This window comes from Ammospiza caudacuta, chromosome 16 (assembly GCF_027887145.1).
Source record: "Ammospiza caudacuta isolate bAmmCau1 chromosome 16, bAmmCau1.pri, whole genome shotgun sequence".
Taxonomy (NCBI): domain Eukaryota; kingdom Metazoa; phylum Chordata; class Aves; order Passeriformes; family Passerellidae; genus Ammospiza; species Ammospiza caudacuta.
The window spans coordinates 15,180,251-15,197,990 of record NC_080608.1 but is presented as its reverse complement, the minus strand read 5'-3'; the positions used below and the strand labels follow the sequence as shown (position 1 = coordinate 15,197,990).

The following is a 17,740-nucleotide window of genomic DNA, read 5'->3' as shown; positions in this document are numbered from 1 at the left end:
TTGGCATGGTGGTGTTGGGTCATAGGCTGGGCTGCATGATCTCAGAGCTCTGTTCCAGCCGAACTGATTCTGTGATTCTGTAATTCCGGTGACGGTCCCAGCGGGTGCGCTGCCGCTCGGAGCATTACGGCCGCGATCCCCCGGTGCATTTCTGCTGCGCCGCTCTTCGGTTTATTACGGCAGGAGGCGGCGGGCGCGCCCATCGCCGCGGCGCGGGGGGGGAGGCGGCGCTGCGCGGGGAGGGGGGGGCAGCGCGGCGCGGCCGGTTCCATCGACGCGGCGGGCGCGGGGGCGCCATGAGGCGGGGCTGAGGCCGGAGCGGGAGCGGCACCGGGACTGGCACCGGCACCGGGACGGACACGGAGCCCGGCGGGCCCGGCCGCCACGCCATGCGAGCGGGCTGAGGGGCGGGCAGCGCCGGGGCACGGCACCGAGCGCCGGGGGCGCGCCTCCCGAAGGTACGGGGCGCGGCGGCGGCCGCAGGCCCGGGCTGTGCGGGGCAGGGCCGGGGCACCAGGGGGAGGCGGCGGGCAGGGCCCGGGGCTGGGGGAAGGGGGAGGGCGGCCCCGGGGCAGCGGGACGGGGAAGGCGGCGGGCAGGGCCCGGAGCGATGGGGCGGATGCGGGGCTGCGGGGCCCGGTGCGGCGGGCGGAGGAGCGAGCGCGGCCCGGTGCGGCGGGGGCGGCCGGGCCGGGCCCGGTGCGCGGAGGGGGCGGATTGCCGGCGCGGGCGGGGGTGGCGGCTGCCGGGGCATTGGGGTTCGGGGGAGCGGCCGTGAAGCGCAGCCAGGCCCGGTGCAGCCGCAGGGCGGTGGGAGGAGCCCCCGCTGCTGGGGGAGCCCCGCGGGGACAGGGGGGGCAGCGGGGAGGGAACCGGAGCGCGGCTGCCCGTGGGGGCTGTGCGAGCCTGCCCCGGCCGGAGCCCCTTCCTGGGGTCTCCCGCGACCCCGGCCCCGGGCGGAGTCAGGGGCTTCTGCTGAGGTGGTTGTCTGGCTTCAGTTGGGGGCTTCTGACTGGCTGTATCCGCGTCCCGCCTGGCACCTCGCGGTGTCCCGTCCGCCGTTCCCCCGGACCCGGTAAACTGTGCCAGCTCGGGGCAAGCTCCGGTGTGGGACGGGGGACGGGAGGGGAAGTGGTGAAACTCTTCGGAAAGTTGTCCCTGGGGAGGAGGTAGGAAACAGATGAGTCCGAGGTGACGGGGTGGTGGCAGTGGCACAAGCCGTGCTGCCGGCCCGGCAGGATCTGTGCTGGCACCGCGGGCTGTGTGTGGGCCCGTGGCAGCCCTGTCCCACGGAGGACGTGTGGGACCGCGTTGTGGGTAGCTGGGATGTGCTCCAGGGTTTGCTGTATCGGGCAGGAGTTGAGCTCTGTGGCTAGGCAGGTTCTGTTTCTCTTGTCTGGGGTCAGCCCCTCTTCACAGGAGCGTGGCTCTGTTTTGTGCTGGTACCTTGTTCATCAGCTCTGTACCGGCCCCGTGCTCCAGCACAACTGGCTGTGTGTGCCTGCAGCTCCAGACATCATCCCTGTGCTTGCCTTCTGGCTGTCCTGTGCCAGTGCCCTGCTCTGTCCCTCTATCACCTGCTCCCATGTCGGCTCTGATGGCCCAGGACCTCGAGGCCGCCCTCGAGGTGGGGTCCTGTGTGCCGGGGAGATGCGCAGGGCAGGGCCCGGCGGGGCAGGTGTGTCCCCGGGGCCAGCAGGAGCCCCGGGAGGAGGAGGAGCAGCTGTCGGAGGAGAGCCGGCTGCGTCTGATGTCACTGCGGTGCATGGTGGGTAATTATGCACGTTGCAATGAAAATAATAAGGCCGGCTCCATAGTGGTGTCTAAAAATACTGCTAATGCGGAGTGCCTGCTGGGCGCCTTTGTTTGTCACCTTTGGGTGTCTGCTCTGGGGCTGGCCGGGTGCTGTCACACCCTTCTAGCAGTGGGTTAGGTTTAGCAGGTGAAATGTGAACCCTCCGTTCCCCCCTGCGTTGGGACACGGTGCCAGTGGAGACAGGGCAGGTGTTGGCATGGCAGGTGAGGCAGGAGGCACCTGTGTGTGTTTGGGAGGCTCCAGTGCCACCTCCCTGCATGCAGCCATGCAGGGAGTCCTGGTGGGATGGCAAAGCTTTGTTCCCCAGCCTTGCTTGGAGCTGGGCACTCTCCAAGTGGTGCACAGAAATCTTTCCTGATATCCTCTGGCAAGTACCAGCTGGTTTAGTACAGATCAGGATTTGGGCCCTGGTGGTGTGGTCTGTCCAGCACTGGCATTGTGTGGCCAGGGCAGAGCTCACGGAGCTGGGGCTGCCGGACCTTCCCTCTGTGGTGCTGCCATGGTGTGTCCTGGCACTGACAGGACTCAGACTTTGGCAACTTGCTGCTTTCTGTGCAGAGGTGGGAGGGAGGGATATGCACCTGGAACAGAGGGAAATGATGTGATAGGTGCTGGGGGGCACCTGGGTGCTGTCCAAGGGCTGCCCAGCACTTTGATGTCTACTCCCGGGGCTCTGCCTGGATGCTCTTGGTGCAGCTCTGGCTGCTGCTGTGGCAGGCCGGCAGGGGGAAGGTGTTGTGTGTGTGGCAGGGCAGCAGCAGAGGGCTGGGAAGGGCAGGAAGCACCGAGCCCGTGTGCCTGGCTCTCAGTGACGAGTCCCTTCCGCTTTGTGTGCAGGGAGGTCACAGAGGTGGTGGCTGCTCTTGGTTCCCAGCTGGTGCTTGTGGTGGGCTCTGGCTCCAGCTGTCAGCTGTGGGAGCTGAGCCTTGTCCCTCTGCACTGTGCAGCAATCAGGGAGATGTCACCCTGCTGGCATGCTGGGCTGCTTCACCTTTAGGGTCACGGCTGCGTTCTTGGGGCCCTTCAGGAGAGGGAGCGTCGCTGCTGCCTCTGTTCTTGCCAGGTGCTCACTCCCACCTCTGAAGCCATGCGTGGCAGTGGTGTTCCCCTGAGCAGTGAAACACACTGTCCCTGCCTGCTGCCCTTTGGTGAGTGAGGAACAAGGAATGGGGTGGGAGACTTTGTGAATCCCATTGATCCACACCATGGAAGCTGCGTGTTTGCATCTGCCCGTCCAGGACCAGGGCCCTGTGAGGGGAATTGATCAAGCTGTAAAACCTAGAGCCAGCTAATGAAATAGGGACTATAGATTTTTATTTTAAATGGAAGAGAGTTTAGGAGAGATTTAATTATCCTTGGTTTATGGACCTGTTAGAGGAATGAAATAACAGCTGGCAGGTAAGGGCTGGGCTTCATCTTGCATCACTTTTCTCTCAGGTTTGTCTGCAGAACTGCCCAAGTCCTGCCACCCAGGGTAGAGTAGGGAATGATGTAAAGTCACTTGGAGCAGAGTTAGACAGAGTCCTGCTTATCCTGCTGGGTGTCCCTGCTTCCTGCTGGGAGTACGTGTGCTGAAATAGCAGAGGGGCTGACCCTGGCCATTGGGGCTGGTGTAAGAACAGCTGTCCTTGGTCCCTGGGGCTTGGTGTGGGGCAGTCCTTGTGCTCGTGGACAGCAGAGAGTTTGGGAGCCCTGTACTCTCTGGGCTGTCTCCCTGTAGGTGTCATTTCCTGGGGCTGTGGGCACTGAGCTCTCACTGACGCTCGCGTACCTGCGCAGTGTGTGGAGTTTGTGAGGGAGAGCTGCAGAGCGCTGGGATTTGCTGGGCTCAGCTGTGTGTTGGACACAAGCTGTAACGCTGTCACTACAGCCACTCCTCCTGTGTGCATCCACTCCACTGTCACGTGAGGCTGCCCTCGGGGCACGGCTCGGTGCTGGTGGCAGGCGGCACCGCGCTGGCTTTCGGCAGAAAAGCCTGGCTCCCAGATGCTTTTGGGGTTTTCACCCCTTTATTGAGGAGCTGGGACACAACATTTTCCCACGATCCCGTGGCTCCATGCTTGGACCAGTCTGGAGAAGCATGGTTTGTCACCTGCTGTGTGTAGGTAATTGGTTGGCCAAGGGGTTTGTGTACCCACCTTGCAGGCACAGCATGTAGGGTGCCAGTCTGATTGTCCAGAGGCTGCTAAAACATCCGAGGAAGCTGCTGGTGCTGGGGAGCTCTGCCAGAGCCCTCTGACATTGATACAGGAACTTGGGAGAGCCAAGCCCTGTGGTCATGGAGCTGCATGAGGATGTTGCGTGGCTCCCTGAGACAGGTCAGTTCCCGAGGGGAGCAGTGTGGGTCTGTGCTGTCAGCTCACAAGGGTGTTGGGAGAAGTCAGCCTGCTGACTCTCTGGGCAGCAGAGCTGCACCATGGTGCTTATCCTTTCCTCCACCCTTGCAACTGCAAGTCCTCAGCATTTCAGGGCCGGAGCTGTTTCCTGGAGGGCACAAGCAGACCATGGGTCCCATGTCCAGTGTGGCATGTCTGGGTTTTCTGGAGTGGGGTGGTTTGGGAGGGCTCCACACTTTGCTCTGTGCATGGCAGAGCGTGAGGTTGAACAGTGTCCCCAACAAACAGCACTCGTTGCAGGCTTTGGGAATATTATTTTCTAGCTGCAGGCTGGTCCCTGGAGACCTGCTCTCACTGGCTGCAGAGCTGTAGTTCTGGGTCTTCCTTGGTTACCCTGGAAAGTAGGATTTTAGCTCAGCCATGCAGAGCAGAGGACTGGCCTGCAGTACTGTGTGTTAGGAGCTGCTTTCTCTCGGGTGAGCCTGTGTCCTGGTGATCCAGGCCTCTGGCATCTCTCACTGTTGCCCCTGGGAAGGGAGGGCCACGTTCTGGTCCTCCTTCCCCTGAGCCTGGCAGTGCTGAGGCACGGTCCCCTCCAGCAGGTTGTCTTTCCCCTGCTGGGCTGGTGGGGCTCCCTAGCTGTATTTGCATTTTGAGACAAGTGTCTTAGTTGGTTTTCTCTCCATGCCTGTGCTTTGGGAAAGTGGTGAACAATAAAAATCTGCCGTTGAGAGCTGTAGCAGAGGTCAGGCAGCTCCTGTGCCCCAGGCTGCTCTCTTGTCACCGCAGTTGCGCTTTGTGCGCGGGGGCTGTCAGCTCGAAAGTCGTGTTTTTGTTCTTAAAACCAACCTCAGGCTCTGGTGTGGGGTTTTCTGAGTGATGTACGGGGACATATTGCAGCAAACCTCCTCTGCACTTAAGGTAGTGGTCACTCCCTGTTTTGGTGCATCTTATAAGCAGTCTCTTGGCAAATTTTTAATCAAGGACAAAGGAGGGTAAATGGTTGCTGAAAATCCTGAGTTTCTCTGAGCTCCTTTCTGAAAATGATCGTTGCAGGTTGTCCGTGTCCCTGCAGGCTTCTTAAAATGCAAAACAAACCACCCAGCCCAACTTCCTGACTGTCACTAGCGCTTTCAAGAGACACTTCGTTTTGCTGAGTGGTAACGAAGCTGCTCTTTGCCATCCCCCAGCTCCTGCCTCTGCCTGTGTCCCTTTGCAGGAGCTGCTCTGACCGAGAGCAGTGGGGAAGGTGTCTGGAGCCTGGCCCCTCCTACCCTTGGCCACTCACTTGGCAGATGCCATTAACACTGTCCACAGCCTGTAGACAGCAGGCTGGACTCAGAGGGATACTTGTGGAGCAGTGACAGATGAGCTGGGGGACTCCAGGGATGCTGTGTGGGGAAAGGACAGACGGGTGATCCCTCCTCCCTGTGCTGCCTCTGTCCCAGGAGAGATTGGGTCTGGTTTAGGAAAGGGCTGTCTGAAATGAGAACTTAAAGTGAAGGGCAGAGGAGTGTGGAGTCCTGAAAAGCAGCATCTTGCAGTAGGAAGGAAAGGAAGGACCAGGGAGTCTACCCAGGCAGCAGGTTGGAGATGGACATGGTGGCATTTGCTCTTTTCCTCCCACCCATGTGCAACTGAACTGTGGAAGTGGCTGCTGCGGGATACCTGGACAGACAGAGGTGTGTGTAGTTCAGCATGCTTCTGTTCAGGGCAGAAGAGGCCACCCAGGAGAGAGGAGGACACAACCCATTCCTTAGTGCTGCTGAGCTACAGAGGTGGCCAAGCTGGACTCGGTTGCTGCACCTGCAGCCTTCTGGTCATGCTATTCAGGTTGTGCTGGTGTTTCTAGGGCAAAGGAAGGAAGGTGGAGATCTCTGCAGATTATTTACCCTGTTCTAAGGAAATGAAGGCTTGTTGCAAGCTTACTGTTTATCTGTGCTCACTCTGCTTTGAACTTGCTGGATGGTGTCAGTTGGGGTAGGTGTCAGGTGTGGATGCTGCCTCTGAGGTCCTGGCTTGCTACAGGCTCTGGCTCAGGGGTGCTGCTGGTTCTCCCTCTGCAGTGCAGCTCAGCCATGCTATTAGACATCAGAGAATCCACGTGGGAGAGATCGACAGGAAACTGGGCGTTATCAGTTCCGCTGCCTGTGCAGCTACTCGCTCCTCATGTCAGCATCCTCCACGTGTGTGTGGCTGGAGGCGTTTGATGGGAGTGCTGTCAGCCCGGGGGTGGGAGTGGGTGGTGTGTGATCATGGCAGAGGCGTCCTGCCTCCACTGCCAGTGAACTCAGCTCCACCCGGTGTGTGGAGCAGGGAGGGAGCTCCTTGCTCCCCCATCTCCATAGTGGAGAAGCGTTTTACCCTGCTGATATTGGGGTGTCCCATGTCCCCTGGTGCTTGCGTTGGGCCTTGGATAGGGTAGGGACACTCCCACTGCTGCTCCCTCCCTACAGTCTGAGAGCTTCTGTGTTCTTGGTGACAGTTTCTTCAGGCTTTTTTTCTGGGCCCTGGGGAGAAAAGATCTGGTGTCTTTCTCTCCCTGGACTTGTGTGAGAGGCCCAGGAGAGTGTGGAGATGAAGCATTGGCATGCTGAGTGTTGGGGAGAGCACAGGGCAGACCAAGCCTCCAGTGGGAGATGTGTTCTCACCACTGGATCACCCTGGCTAATCCTGAGTCAGACCTGACCTATATATGGGGCGAGGGAGGTGGCATGTCTGTAGCAGCAGATGGTCTCTTAAAGAGCCTGGGCTCAGGGAGACTTTGTCCTGTTGGCCCCTGGCTATCCTGAAGGAAAGGATGGGCCACCTGTCGGCTGTAGAGCATCCAGGTTCAGCCTGAGCAGCCCCTGCACATAGGGAGCTATCTAAAGCTGACAGGCTGTCCCACTCACCAGGGGTGTCACAGGTCTCTGTGGCTGCACTGGGATCGCTTGTCCTGGCCCAGAAGCATTGACCAGCCTTACCAGCCTTGCTGTAGCTTCCTTTGGGCCCCTCACATGGCTTTTCAGGCAGAGCTCTGTGCCTGGGACAGTGTGATGTGGGGTCTGTGTGCATGGCTGTGTCCCTGAGACAGTGTGGGCAGAGCTGTTGCCGCATGCTCTGATCCTGTGGCTGGATGTGTGGTGCCCCATCCTCACTGGGCACAGCCATGTGCAGCGTGGCTGTGCCAGGGGAATGATCCAGCCTGGCTGGGCAGGGAGCGTGAGCAGCGTGTGAGCTGTGTCCCATCGATGGCTTCTCCTGATGCCTCCTGAGGACATCGATAGCTGCTGCCCACGGGGAAGCTGGTGCTGCTGGAGCGGGTCTGCAGGGAGTGTCTGCACAGATATCCACCATCTGTGGCCTCTGCCTGCTGCCGCTGCTCTGCCCAGGATCAGACCAGGTCCTGGCAGTCTTGTGAAGGTGCAGTGCTGCCTCTGCCCACAAACAATGGCAAGGTCAAAGGACAGAATGCTGTTTTCCTTCTCTTCCCTGTAGTTCCCCAGCTCCTGAAGCAAAGAGGCTGTAGTGGAACAGACCTGGAGGGTGGTTGTTCAGGTTTGGGCTGATTCAATCCTTTGGCTCTTCCTTCTGGAGTTCTTGCCTGAGTGCGTGGCTCTGACACCATCATAGCTCTGCCCTGCTGTGGTGCCTTCCTGTCCTGTGTGTCCCCTGCCATGGGGACAGAAGCAGTTGGCTGTGGTGCTACTGACAGTCATGGTAGAGTGATCTTGCCCCAGAATGCTCTGTGTCCTGGAGGATCCTTGAGCCTGGTGTAGTTCCTCCTGCACACCTGGATTTGGGGTGAAGAGGTGAGAGCCTGGAGAGGGGCCTGAAGGGACCTGGGCACAGGGCTGGAATCGAGCAAAGCTGAATCCGACTGCTCATGGCAACAACGAGCTACTGAATTGTTAAATTGTCAATCTGAGGTTTTCTTTGAAAGGGGTGATGCTACAAATTAATTAGCTCCCTTTTGGTTGTTAGCACTTTAAAGCCCAGCTGTCAGGGGAGGGCTGGTTTATAGGCATTACATCAGGGCTGCCGGCTGGCTCGCTCGCCTACCTGGGAATTTCTAAGTGTGCGTTGTAACCGGGGGAAATTTGGCTCGGATGCAGCATCTGGTGCTCAGCGAAGCTGCTGCGATGTGCTGTCCTGAGCACGGGGATTTGACTGGTGCCTGAGCGGTGCTGCTGGGGCACACGGGGAGCCACCGGCTCGGCCTCTCGGTGTGCAGCTCCCGGGGAGCCGCTGGCTCGGCCTCTCGGTGTGCAGCTCTCAGCGTTAGCCACCAGCCGGGTGACTCGCTCAGGTGAGCTGGAAGTGTGCAGATGGTCCGAGTAGTTCCTGCTTCTTGCTTAATTAATGTGAGAGAATAGGAGGCGTTTCTGAAGCAAAAGGGGCTTTTCTGTTGCGTAAAAGTTTGACCTGGCCACAGATGCTGTGGGAGAGCTGTCGGTGCGGGCAAAGGGTTCGATGTCCTAAGCGGGACCGGAGTAGCTCCTCCACGCTCTCGTCCGAGCGCAGAAGGTGCTGGGGAGCCGAGGCCCTGCTTCCCCACCCCTGTGCCCACCAGCACAGAAGCACGGTGACTTCCGGGCACACGGGACTGCCGTTCCCGCGGCCCACCGGGCCCACGGAGCTGCCGCCCGGTGAGCAGGGGCCCGGGAGTGATGCGGGGGCACAGCCGCAGGTACGGTGCCACCAGCCTTAGGGGCTGTCGCAGCGGGGCGAGGTGGCCGGTAGCGGCACCAGGCCACTTGGGCCGGGCGGTGCGTGCCCGGTGCCCTCGGCTGTGGGCCCAGCCCGGTGGTTCCGGCCGGGGGTCGCTGCCCCGCGTGGCGGCCCCGCGCTCCAAGATGGCTGCGGACCGTGACACGCCTGGTCACGTGGGACGCGCGCGCGCCGCGCCGCCCCCCCCCCCCCCCCCCGGTGCCCCCGGCCGCCCCCCTCCGCCAGCCGCGCGCGCCCCCGGTGCCCCCGAGCGCCGTGACTCGGTCCGGTGCCTCCCGCCGCTTCTTAAAGGGACAGGAGCCCCCCGCGCACCCCGGCCCGCCGCGGCCGCCCCGCGCCGCGGAAAACAAAGAGGCACCGGAAACAGCGGCGGCGGGGAGGGGGCCGGCCCGGCGGGAGGCGGGCGGGAGGGAGGGAGGGGAGGGCCGGCGGCGGGCCGGCGGGGGGGGCAGGCCCGGGCCCGGCGTCGGCGAACAAAGAGCGGCGGGAGGGAGGGGGCGGGGGCGCCGCAGCGGCACCGGAGCGGCGGCCCAGGCCATCGGTGCAGGTACGTGCGGGCCGGGGGGGGCGGGAGCGGGGCGGGGGCGGGGGCCGCCCCCCGGACCCCCGACGGCACCTGCCCCGGGCGGCGGCGGCGGGGTCCGGCGGCCGCCTTTGTTATTGCTTTTGTTTGGCGCCGAGCACATGGCCCCGGAGCGGCCGCTCTTAAAGCCACAGATCCGCACCGGCACCGGCAGGGTTCCGCGGCGGGGGGCGCGGGCTGGGTGCGCTCCCGGCTGCCGTGGCCGCGGTGCCTCCCCGGGCTGCTGCACGGCGGGGCGCTCCGTCCGTGCGCTCCGGGATGTGCTGCTCGCCCCGCCGTGCGCCGCCGTCCCGGACACCGAGGGTCGGGTGCGGGTCGGGTCTGGGGTGGGCTTGGGAGTCGGGGTCGGCCTTCCGAAGGGGCTGCCGGTGCGGCGGGGCCAGCGGTGACCCCGCTCCCGGGGGAGCTGGCGGCGCCCGCCTGGGAGCGGCGGGGAAGGGGCTCCGGGGGTGCCGGGACGGAGCCGGCGGTGGGTGGCAGCGGGGCGGCAGGACCCCCGGGGCGGGCGGCTCCCCGGCAGCCCCGGAGCCCGGCTCTGCCCGAGCAGATGGCACCGGGCGTGAGCGCTGGCGCGCTGCTAACTTTGTTCTCGGCGGGGCTCGGGAGCCGCCTCCCCCCGCCCCTCCGAGGGGCTGCGGGACCGCCATCCCCTTCCTTTCGGAGCCGCGGTGCCCCACGCGGCGTCACGGTCACCCTGCTCGGCGTGGCCGCTGGCTTCCAGCCGCGGGTGCGGGGGGAGCCGGGTGTGCCCGCCTGGGACAGGAGGGTGGGCACCTCACGGGTGCTGCTGGTGGCAGGACCAGGGCCGGGCCAGCGCTGTCCCGCAAGTCGGGGGTGCCGTCCTGCCTCGGGTGCCGTGCTGGGTTCCAGGAGCGCAGGCAGCCCTCCGCTCTGGAGGTCCCAGAACAGGCGAGCCCCTGCATGGCTTCAGTGTTACTCTGTGGACGTGCTGCCCATCCCCAAGCCCATTGCTGTGGTGCGTGGTCTGGAAGGTGCCCGCTGGATCACACAGGACCTTGGCACCACGTGTGCTCCGAGAGTGAGGATGTGGAACTGGAAGCGGTAACACCTCAGGGAGGCTTCAGAGTGGGGCTGAACCTGGGTTATTGCTGCATTCTGGCTGCCAGCCCACTCAGGGGCATATTGCAGCTGGGCAGAGCTTTGAGGTGGGCAGAATAAACTCCCCGTGGAAGGAACCTCCTGGGCAGACACACCCCCTTCCCTGGTGACAGTCACAGACAGGTTCCGGGAGGGCTCAGCCTGTGGCTTTTGCTTTTCTTCTTCCTTTTTCCTACCAAAACAAAGAGAGAAATGTGCTTTCAGCTTCCACAGTAGTGTGGAGATGAAGGTGAGATTAAGAAGAGACTTGTGTGTGGCACAGGACTTGTCCCAGTGGTTGTTGATACCCATCACCCAAAAGTGACATTGCAGCTTCTCTCTGCTGGGCTGAGATCCCCGTGCTGAGCAGCATTCCCCAGGCTCCAGGTCCCCCGAGTGTCTTTCCTGTCCCGGGTGTGTCTTTGCCATGGGCACTGAGGAGGAGGTGGAGCTGAAGAAGCTTTGGGGGGGACCTCACCAGCCTGCAGTGAGCTGGATTTACGGGTGTGTGGTGCCAAGGCCAGGCTGCTGCCGTGTGCTGGCCTGACCTGATGCTGTGGAAGCTGAAGACGCTGGGCACTGGAAGGGTACCCAGGGAGGATCTTGGGTACACATGGAGGCAAGGAAGGCTGTTTTGGGACCTGGAAAGCAGAGCCTGGGGAAGCCCAGCCCCAAATGCAGGTGTCTCCTCTGTGCAGTGCCAGGGTTGTTTTGGGCTGTGCCCTGGGAGGGGCTCTGGTGCAGGAGCACCAGTCAGCCTGGGTGCAGGAGGGGAGATGGGGCAGGGCCAGGGCAGTGTTCCCACTGTCCCACTGCCTTGGGGAGCGTCTGGGGGAGCAGAGCTGCCTCCATGGCTTCAGCACAGCCCATGCTTGTCCCCTGCTCTGTGGGGATGTGTGGCTGCGCCCTGTTTGCAGCAGGGAGTTGACAGAGAGGGGCCATGAGCCCTGCTGCCACCACCAGCCCCTGTGCTGGTCACTGGGGTAGCAGTGTCACTCCAGAGCAGGATGTGCAGGAGCTCAGCAACAAAGAGCACCCCCCAGAGCAGCATCAAGGACCTGCTGGGAACTCCCCATGCCATGCTTAGGTTCCCTGTTGGCCGGTGAGCAGGCTGGGATGCTGCCACAGCCACAGGGCTCTTCATCATTTTCTTTCCTCTGTGCCAAAAATAAGTGCAAAAATAAGGCTCTCTCTCTCTTTGTGTTGTGCATGGGAGGTGACTCTGGCCACGAAGGGGAGGAACAGTAACAAGGGAGTTGGGAACAGGCTCTTCCTAGCCCCTCTCAGGGCCATATGCAGCCCCGGGAGATGGGGTGGGTGGAGGAGCAGCAAGAGCTGCAGCTGTCAGCTCCGCCATCCTTGTGAGGATGGAGCAGCAGCCTGAGCGGTGGCGGGACAGTGCCATGACCCGCTGTCCCTCTTGCAGAGTCCAAGGTGCTGGTGTGTTGCCCTGCCTGGAGCCCGAGGTCCCGCGTGCCCACCCGCCTCCCGACGTCACCAATGCGACCATGGGAACTGGCAGTGAATAGGCGGCCGCCCTCTGCCCCTTTTGCCCAGCGCCGTTTCTCGGGGGGACCCTGCAGCAGCCCCGACCACCTCCGGCGCAGGTACGGGCTGCAGGGCCGTGTGGAGCCCGTCCCCTGTGCACGTGGGGCTGCGGGGCGGCTCTCTGCTCCTGCTGGGGCAAGGCACCGGCTGGCTCCCAGCGGGCCTTGGGGGGACATTGGCAGGGAAGCAGATCCACCTGGCCCAAATGAGGGGTCCCTGGGGAGCAGGGGTGCTTTTTGTGTTGCGGACACGGAGAGGGCACTTGCAGGGTGAGCAGAGAAGCTGGTTCTGGAGCTGTCCAGCCTGACGTGGCCCGGTACAATGCCCTGAGTATGTCACCTTGGGCACTGGGCTGATCATCCTGTAGCCATCCTGCCGGGGGCTGCGGTGCCCCTCTGGCCTGGGGGGTCACTCCTGCTCTGTTTCTCTCCTGCGGTGGCCCCACAGCCCCTCTGCCAGGCGTCAGTGGGGACGACGCGATCGACCTCTGGCAACCCTGCTGGGCCAGGATGAGCCCCAGGTGCACCCTGCCTTCCCCCAGCAGCCGCACGTCCCTGTAGATGAGCCCCGCGCCTACGCTCTTGCCAGCACGCCGCCACGAATGCTTCACCCAGCCGCTCACCCACCCCACCAGAACCCATTCATGGTGGATCTGCATGACCAGGTAGGTGCTGCAGCCCCCAGCCCCACTCCTGAGTGTGATCCTGGGGGCTGTTGTCTGGAGTGGTGACTTGTCCTTGGGTCCCCTCTGGCCACTTGCTGCTGGGATCACCCAGCCCTGAGCCTGCTGGTACTCTGGTTCTCTGAGATTTAAATCTTGGGATCCCTCTGCCTTCTGGGGATGTCCAGGGTGGTCCCTGCTCCCAGGGGCTGGGCACAGTCCCCTTGTAGGGTTGTTCATGTGACGACTGTCATCATAATCCATGGTAATGGTGGTTACACAGCCTGTCTGTGTGGAGGAAAGAAGGGCTCAAAACTCCCTCAAGTTGAGCCCTCACTCAGCCCGTTCCTCTGGCCACACCAGCAGGATGGGCATGCAGGTGTTTTGTCCCAGTGCTGAGTGCCCAGTGTCCTGCTGTGACCCTGTCAGGACAGGGACAGCTCAGACAGGGCTGTGCCCTGACTGTGCCCTCGGCACCTTGTCCTTAGGTGCACCAGGGACCTGTCCCTCTCTCCTACACGGTTACCACCGTAACGACGCAAGGCTTCCCCATCCACGCTGGCCAGCACATCCCTGGGTGCAGCACCCAGCAGCTCCCAGCATGCTCAGTGATGTTCAGCGGACAGCACTACCCGCTCTGCTGCCTCCCACCCCCGGTGAGTCACAGCGGGGGACGCCTGGGGACAGCCTGGGCCGTGAGTGCCCAGAGTCCTCTGGGTACCCAGGCCCACTGTAGTGCAAGTTTCTGGGAGCACAGGGTCCTTTGGAGGCCCTGGGGAGGGGGCAGGGGTGTCTGACCCTTGTTTTTCTCTCTGTCTCTCCCCACAGCTGATTCAGGCATGTGCCATGCAACAACTTCCCGTCTCCTACCAGACATTCCCCCCCATCATCTCCAGCGACCATTACATCCTGCACCCACCCCCACCACCAGTGCCCCCCCACCAGCCGCCCCACATGGCCCCCCTGGGGCAGTTCGTACCTCTCCAAGCCCAGCATCCACGTATGGTGAGTTGGGGTGGAGGGACAGCCTGGGGACATGATGCACCCACCACCTTGGTTGGGGTCTTGTCCTTCTGCAACCCCTGTGGGTCTGAGCTGGGGGTGGTGGGCAGGGTGCCTCTGTCTTCATAGCATCGGGGAGGCGTAATTTGGGATGCTCCTCCCTGCCTAACTCTTTCCCCGCAGCCTCTGCAGAGGATAGACAATGACGTGGACCTGCGAGGGGAGCAGCACCCCATCGCAGGCTTCACATACCCTCCGTCTCACCACGCTCCCACGCTGTCGCCCTCCATGCCGCTGCATTACCTCCCCCACGACCCGCTGCACCAAGAACTGCCATTTGGCGTGGTGAGTCCCCATCCTGGGGAGGGGTTGGGAGCGCTGTGGGGCTGGCACGACTCTGAGTGCCCCATCTCTCCCTGCAGCCATACCCCCACATGATGCCCCGGCGGCTGAACACCCAGCGGTACCGGCTGCAGCAGGCGCTGCCCCCACCGCCACCCCCTCCGCCGCCTCCTCCGTATTATCCGAGCTTCCTGCCCTATTTCCTGTGAGTACTGCTGGGGGTATTCTAGCATGTGTAGGGCAGGGGTGGCACTGTGGATGGAGGGCCGCAGTGGCACTGTGATGGCACGGGGGGCTGTGCCAGGGTGGATGTTGGGGTTTGCAGCCCCATGCTGACTGCCCTGTCCTTCCCCCCAGTTCTATGCTTCCTGTGTCGCCAACAGCCGTGGGCCCCACGATCAGCTTAGACCTGGACGTGGATGATGTGGAGATGGAGAATTATGAGGTGAGTCTGCTTGGCTTCCTCACGGTGATGAGATGGGAGAGCTGGGGGGTTTGCTGATTGCTGTGCTGGGAGGGGGAAGCCTGGAGGGAGGCTGTGCCAGAACAGGAGCTGAGCTGAGCCGGCCTCTGCATCTCCCTCCAGGCACTGCTGAACTTGGCCGAGCGGCTGGGGGAGGCCAAGCCACGGGGACTCACCAAAGCAGACATCGAGCACCTCCCGTCCTACCGCTTCAACCCTGAGAGCCACCAGTCTGAGCAGACCCTGTGAGTGAGCTCGGGGTGCACATGGGGGGCCTGGCAGGGACTGGGGGCGCTGGCTGGCAGTGGGGCTGTACTGATGGCGGCTTCCCCCAGGTGCGTCGTGTGCTTCAGCGACTTCGAGGCCCGGCAGCTTCTCCGCGTCCTGCCCTGCAACCACGAGTTCCACGCCAAGTGTGTCGACAAATGGTTAAAGGTACTGCCTGTGCCTGCTCTGGGGAGCGGGGTGGCTTCTTGGGGTGCTGTGGGTGTGGGGTGCTGCCTTTTGGGTGGCCTCAGTGCCCTGCACACACTGGGAGCTGGGGCTGAGCACTGTGCAGGATCAGGCAGTCCTGGGCTGTGGTTCCAGCCTTGCTCACTTGCCCCGTCTCTGGCTGCCCGCAGGCGAACCGCACGTGCCCGATCTGCCGGGCGGACGCGTCGGAGGTGCAGCGGGAGGCGGACTGAGGCTGGCGGGCGCTGTGCCGCACAATTCGCTAGAGGACAAGGACGCCGGGCTGGGGCGGGGGCTGCTGCCCGCTGCTGGGGCCTGACCCTGCGCTTACCCCCCCTCCCCAAAGCCTCTCCTCGGATGTGGTGAGCATTGAGCAGTCTGGGCTCCCGGCCAGCCCTCCTCCTCCCCGCCAGGGCATGGACTCAGCCGGACGCCTGCCCGCTGCGCTCCCAGGGCCCCGAATCGTGTTGTGCTGGAGGCGGGAGGTGCGTGGCCGTGCTCTCTGCCCTCCAAAGACGCTGTTGTTGCTCCATCACTTTCCAGGTCTTTGTACTCTCCTAGGGAATTAGTGGTTTTTCCCTTTGTCACTATTTTTTTTTTTTACGATAGTTGTTTTTCCCCCTTGTTTCCTTTTCATTTCCGTCATGTTTTTGGTTCCTTGGCCGTTTGCCCTAGGGGCACGCAGGCGGCTCCTCCCCTCAGCGTTGCTCTCGGAGGACGCGGGGAGGAGAGAGGAGGGAGCGCTGCGGGTTTGATGCCGGCAGCACCCCGGCCCCGGGGACAGCCGGAGAAGGAGGCTGGCGGAGTGTGGCCAAGGTGGGACACCAGCAACCCCGCGGCGTGGCTGGGGCAGAAAGGCAGGAACACAGGAATGCCTCTGTCCCCGCTCCTGTGCGCAGCCTGGCACGGCTCCCTCCTGCCTCGGCTGCCCCGGGGAGCCCCCCAGAGGGCTGTGGCTGCTTGGGGTGTTTCGCCAGTGGGAGGATGGTGCTGGCGCAGCCCTGGCCCCTCTCCCTGTTCATTCCCCTGTGCCTGGGCAGCGCAGCTCCCGGGGCCAGGCCGTGTGGCATCCCGCAAGGCAGCCAAGCTTGGGGAGGGGACGCCAACCCCGTCCCTAGGGCTTTGGGCATGTGGTGTCCCCGGTGTGCTGCCCGGCCCCCGGCTCCTGCTCGGATCTCTGTCCCGACGACGTAAATCAAGGTAGCCCCGTGCCCCGTCCTGCTGGCTGGACGGCGCGGTTTCCCCGGCCGTGGGCAGCGAGGGGCCGGCTGGGCTGCGGCCCCCGGAGCGGGGGGGTTTTATTCATAACTTCGTGGAGTATTTTCAGTGCTACCCTGGCCTTGGCCCGGCTGGTGCGGGGGAAGCTGTGAGCGGTCCCCTTGCCACCGTATCCCCCTGCCCTCGCAGGCGCTGGGGGAGAAGCCGCCACGCCGCCGCCCGGCTCCATCAATCCCGCGTGGCCGTTGTTTTGCATGATTAATTAGCGAGGAGGGTGACGGGAGGCGGTGGCAGGGGTGGTGGTGAGAGCACCGCCCTCCCCTCCCGGCGCGTCGCTGACGCCTGGGAGCTTCCGAGCGGACGCCAGCCCTATGTAAATGTTCACAAATATGCATGCATGTCTGACCAGCTTGGAACGTGGTCTTGGCTACGTCTAGCCGGCTGTGGGGTGAGGGGGGGTGGGGAGAGGGGTTTTTGTGCTCAGCTGATACTGCCATGCACTGTACTGCACATGTCCGCAACGCCACAGCAGGACCGTGAGACTTTCAGGGCCGTCCCCGCGGGGTCCGCGCCCGCGGCGGCGGCGTGTGCAAGGGACCGGGGCGGGAGGGGGCGCTCCCCGCGGGGCGGGGGGCAGCGCGGGGCGGGCCCCGGCGGCGGCTCGGCCGGCTGCGAGGTGAGGGGCCGGGCGGGCACGGTGGCGTTGTTCCCCGCGCTGAGGGCCAGAGGGCAGTGCCGGCCACCGTGGGCCGGCCCCGGACGCCGCCCGGTCGGGCGCGGGGGGTGGCGAGCGGTGGGGGGCTACGGGCCGGCTCCCCCTCGCCGCCCTTTCCCACCCCTCCGGCGGCCGGAGCGTTGCGGCCGAGCGCCCCGGCCCGGCGCCGCCCGCTCCGCCGTGGCACGGGTGCCGGCACCGCTGGGCTCGGTGCCCCTTGGGCAGGACCCCGGCCCCTTCCCCGTCCCTCTCTCAGTGACAGATAACCAAAGGAGTCCCCGGCTTCGCGCCCCCGGAGACGCCCCCTCCTCCCCTCCCGCCCTCGCGGTGCCCAGGGAGCCAGGAAAGCCTTACGGTCCTTTGACGGCGACTCGAAAGCTCACAGCTCGTGTGCTGCAGAATTTATTCCAATGAGCAGCTAAAAGTATCATTAAAAAAAAATAACAAAAAGAAAAAATGACAAAAAAAAAAACCTAAAAAACAATTATTTAGGGTGTTTGTGATTGCTGACTGCGCTGTAGATACCACTGTTTACCAATGAATTCCTGTGGTGGGATAGTGGACTGTTTACTGTTCTATTATACCAGTCCCCGGGCCCTCCGGTGGGACCCCCGCGTTCCCCGCGGCTCCCCGGAAGGTGCTAGGACGTGTGTTCTGTGTTAGAAAGTTTTTATATATATATATATATATATAAATATATATATATAATTTTTTTTGCTCTGTTACTTGCACATTTTACAGTTACCTCATTTTTCCCATGTATGTATTTGAAAAAAGGCTAATATATAGAAA

General features: G+C 62.9%; 1 protein-coding gene across 2 annotated transcripts; it reads left to right on the top strand.

The window, feature by feature from the left end:
- Positions 1-317: 317 nt before the first annotated feature.
- On the top strand, positions 318-16,502 carry RNF44 (ring finger protein 44). 2 transcript variants are annotated; one of them, XM_058815324.1, is made up of 11 exons: positions 318-458; positions 11,973-12,153; positions 12,542-12,758; positions 13,244-13,411; positions 13,584-13,760; positions 13,941-14,102; positions 14,180-14,304; positions 14,457-14,544; positions 14,686-14,807; positions 14,898-14,997; positions 15,186-16,502. In XM_058815324.1, the coding sequence occupies exons 2-11, from the start codon at positions 12,047-12,049 to the stop codon at positions 15,246-15,248; spliced, it is 1,329 nt and encodes a 442-aa protein (XP_058671307.1). In that variant the 5' UTR covers positions 318-458; positions 11,973-12,046; the 3' UTR covers positions 15,249-16,502. The 2 variants fall into 2 exon arrangements, with proteins under 2 accessions (XP_058671307.1, XP_058671308.1); XM_058815325.1 differs by lacking the exon at positions 11,973-12,153 and having other exon boundaries at positions 417-458.
- The last annotated feature ends 1,238 nt before the right edge of the window (positions 16,503-17,740 follow it).

Excerpts from the sequence above, each read along its gene's own strand:
- RNF44 (XM_058815324.1), top strand. The coding sequence starts at position 12,047 with ATGCGACCATGGGAACTGGCAGTGAATAGGCGGCCGCCCTCTGCCCCT. Across the intron at positions 14,305-14,456 it reads AGCTTCCTGCCCTATTTCCT|TTCTATGCTTCCTGTGTCGC; the intron begins GTGAGTACTGCT and ends CCTTCCCCCCAG. Across the intron at positions 14,808-14,897 it reads CACCAGTCTGAGCAGACCCT|GTGCGTCGTGTGCTTCAGCG; the intron begins GTGAGTGAGCTC and ends GGCTTCCCCCAG.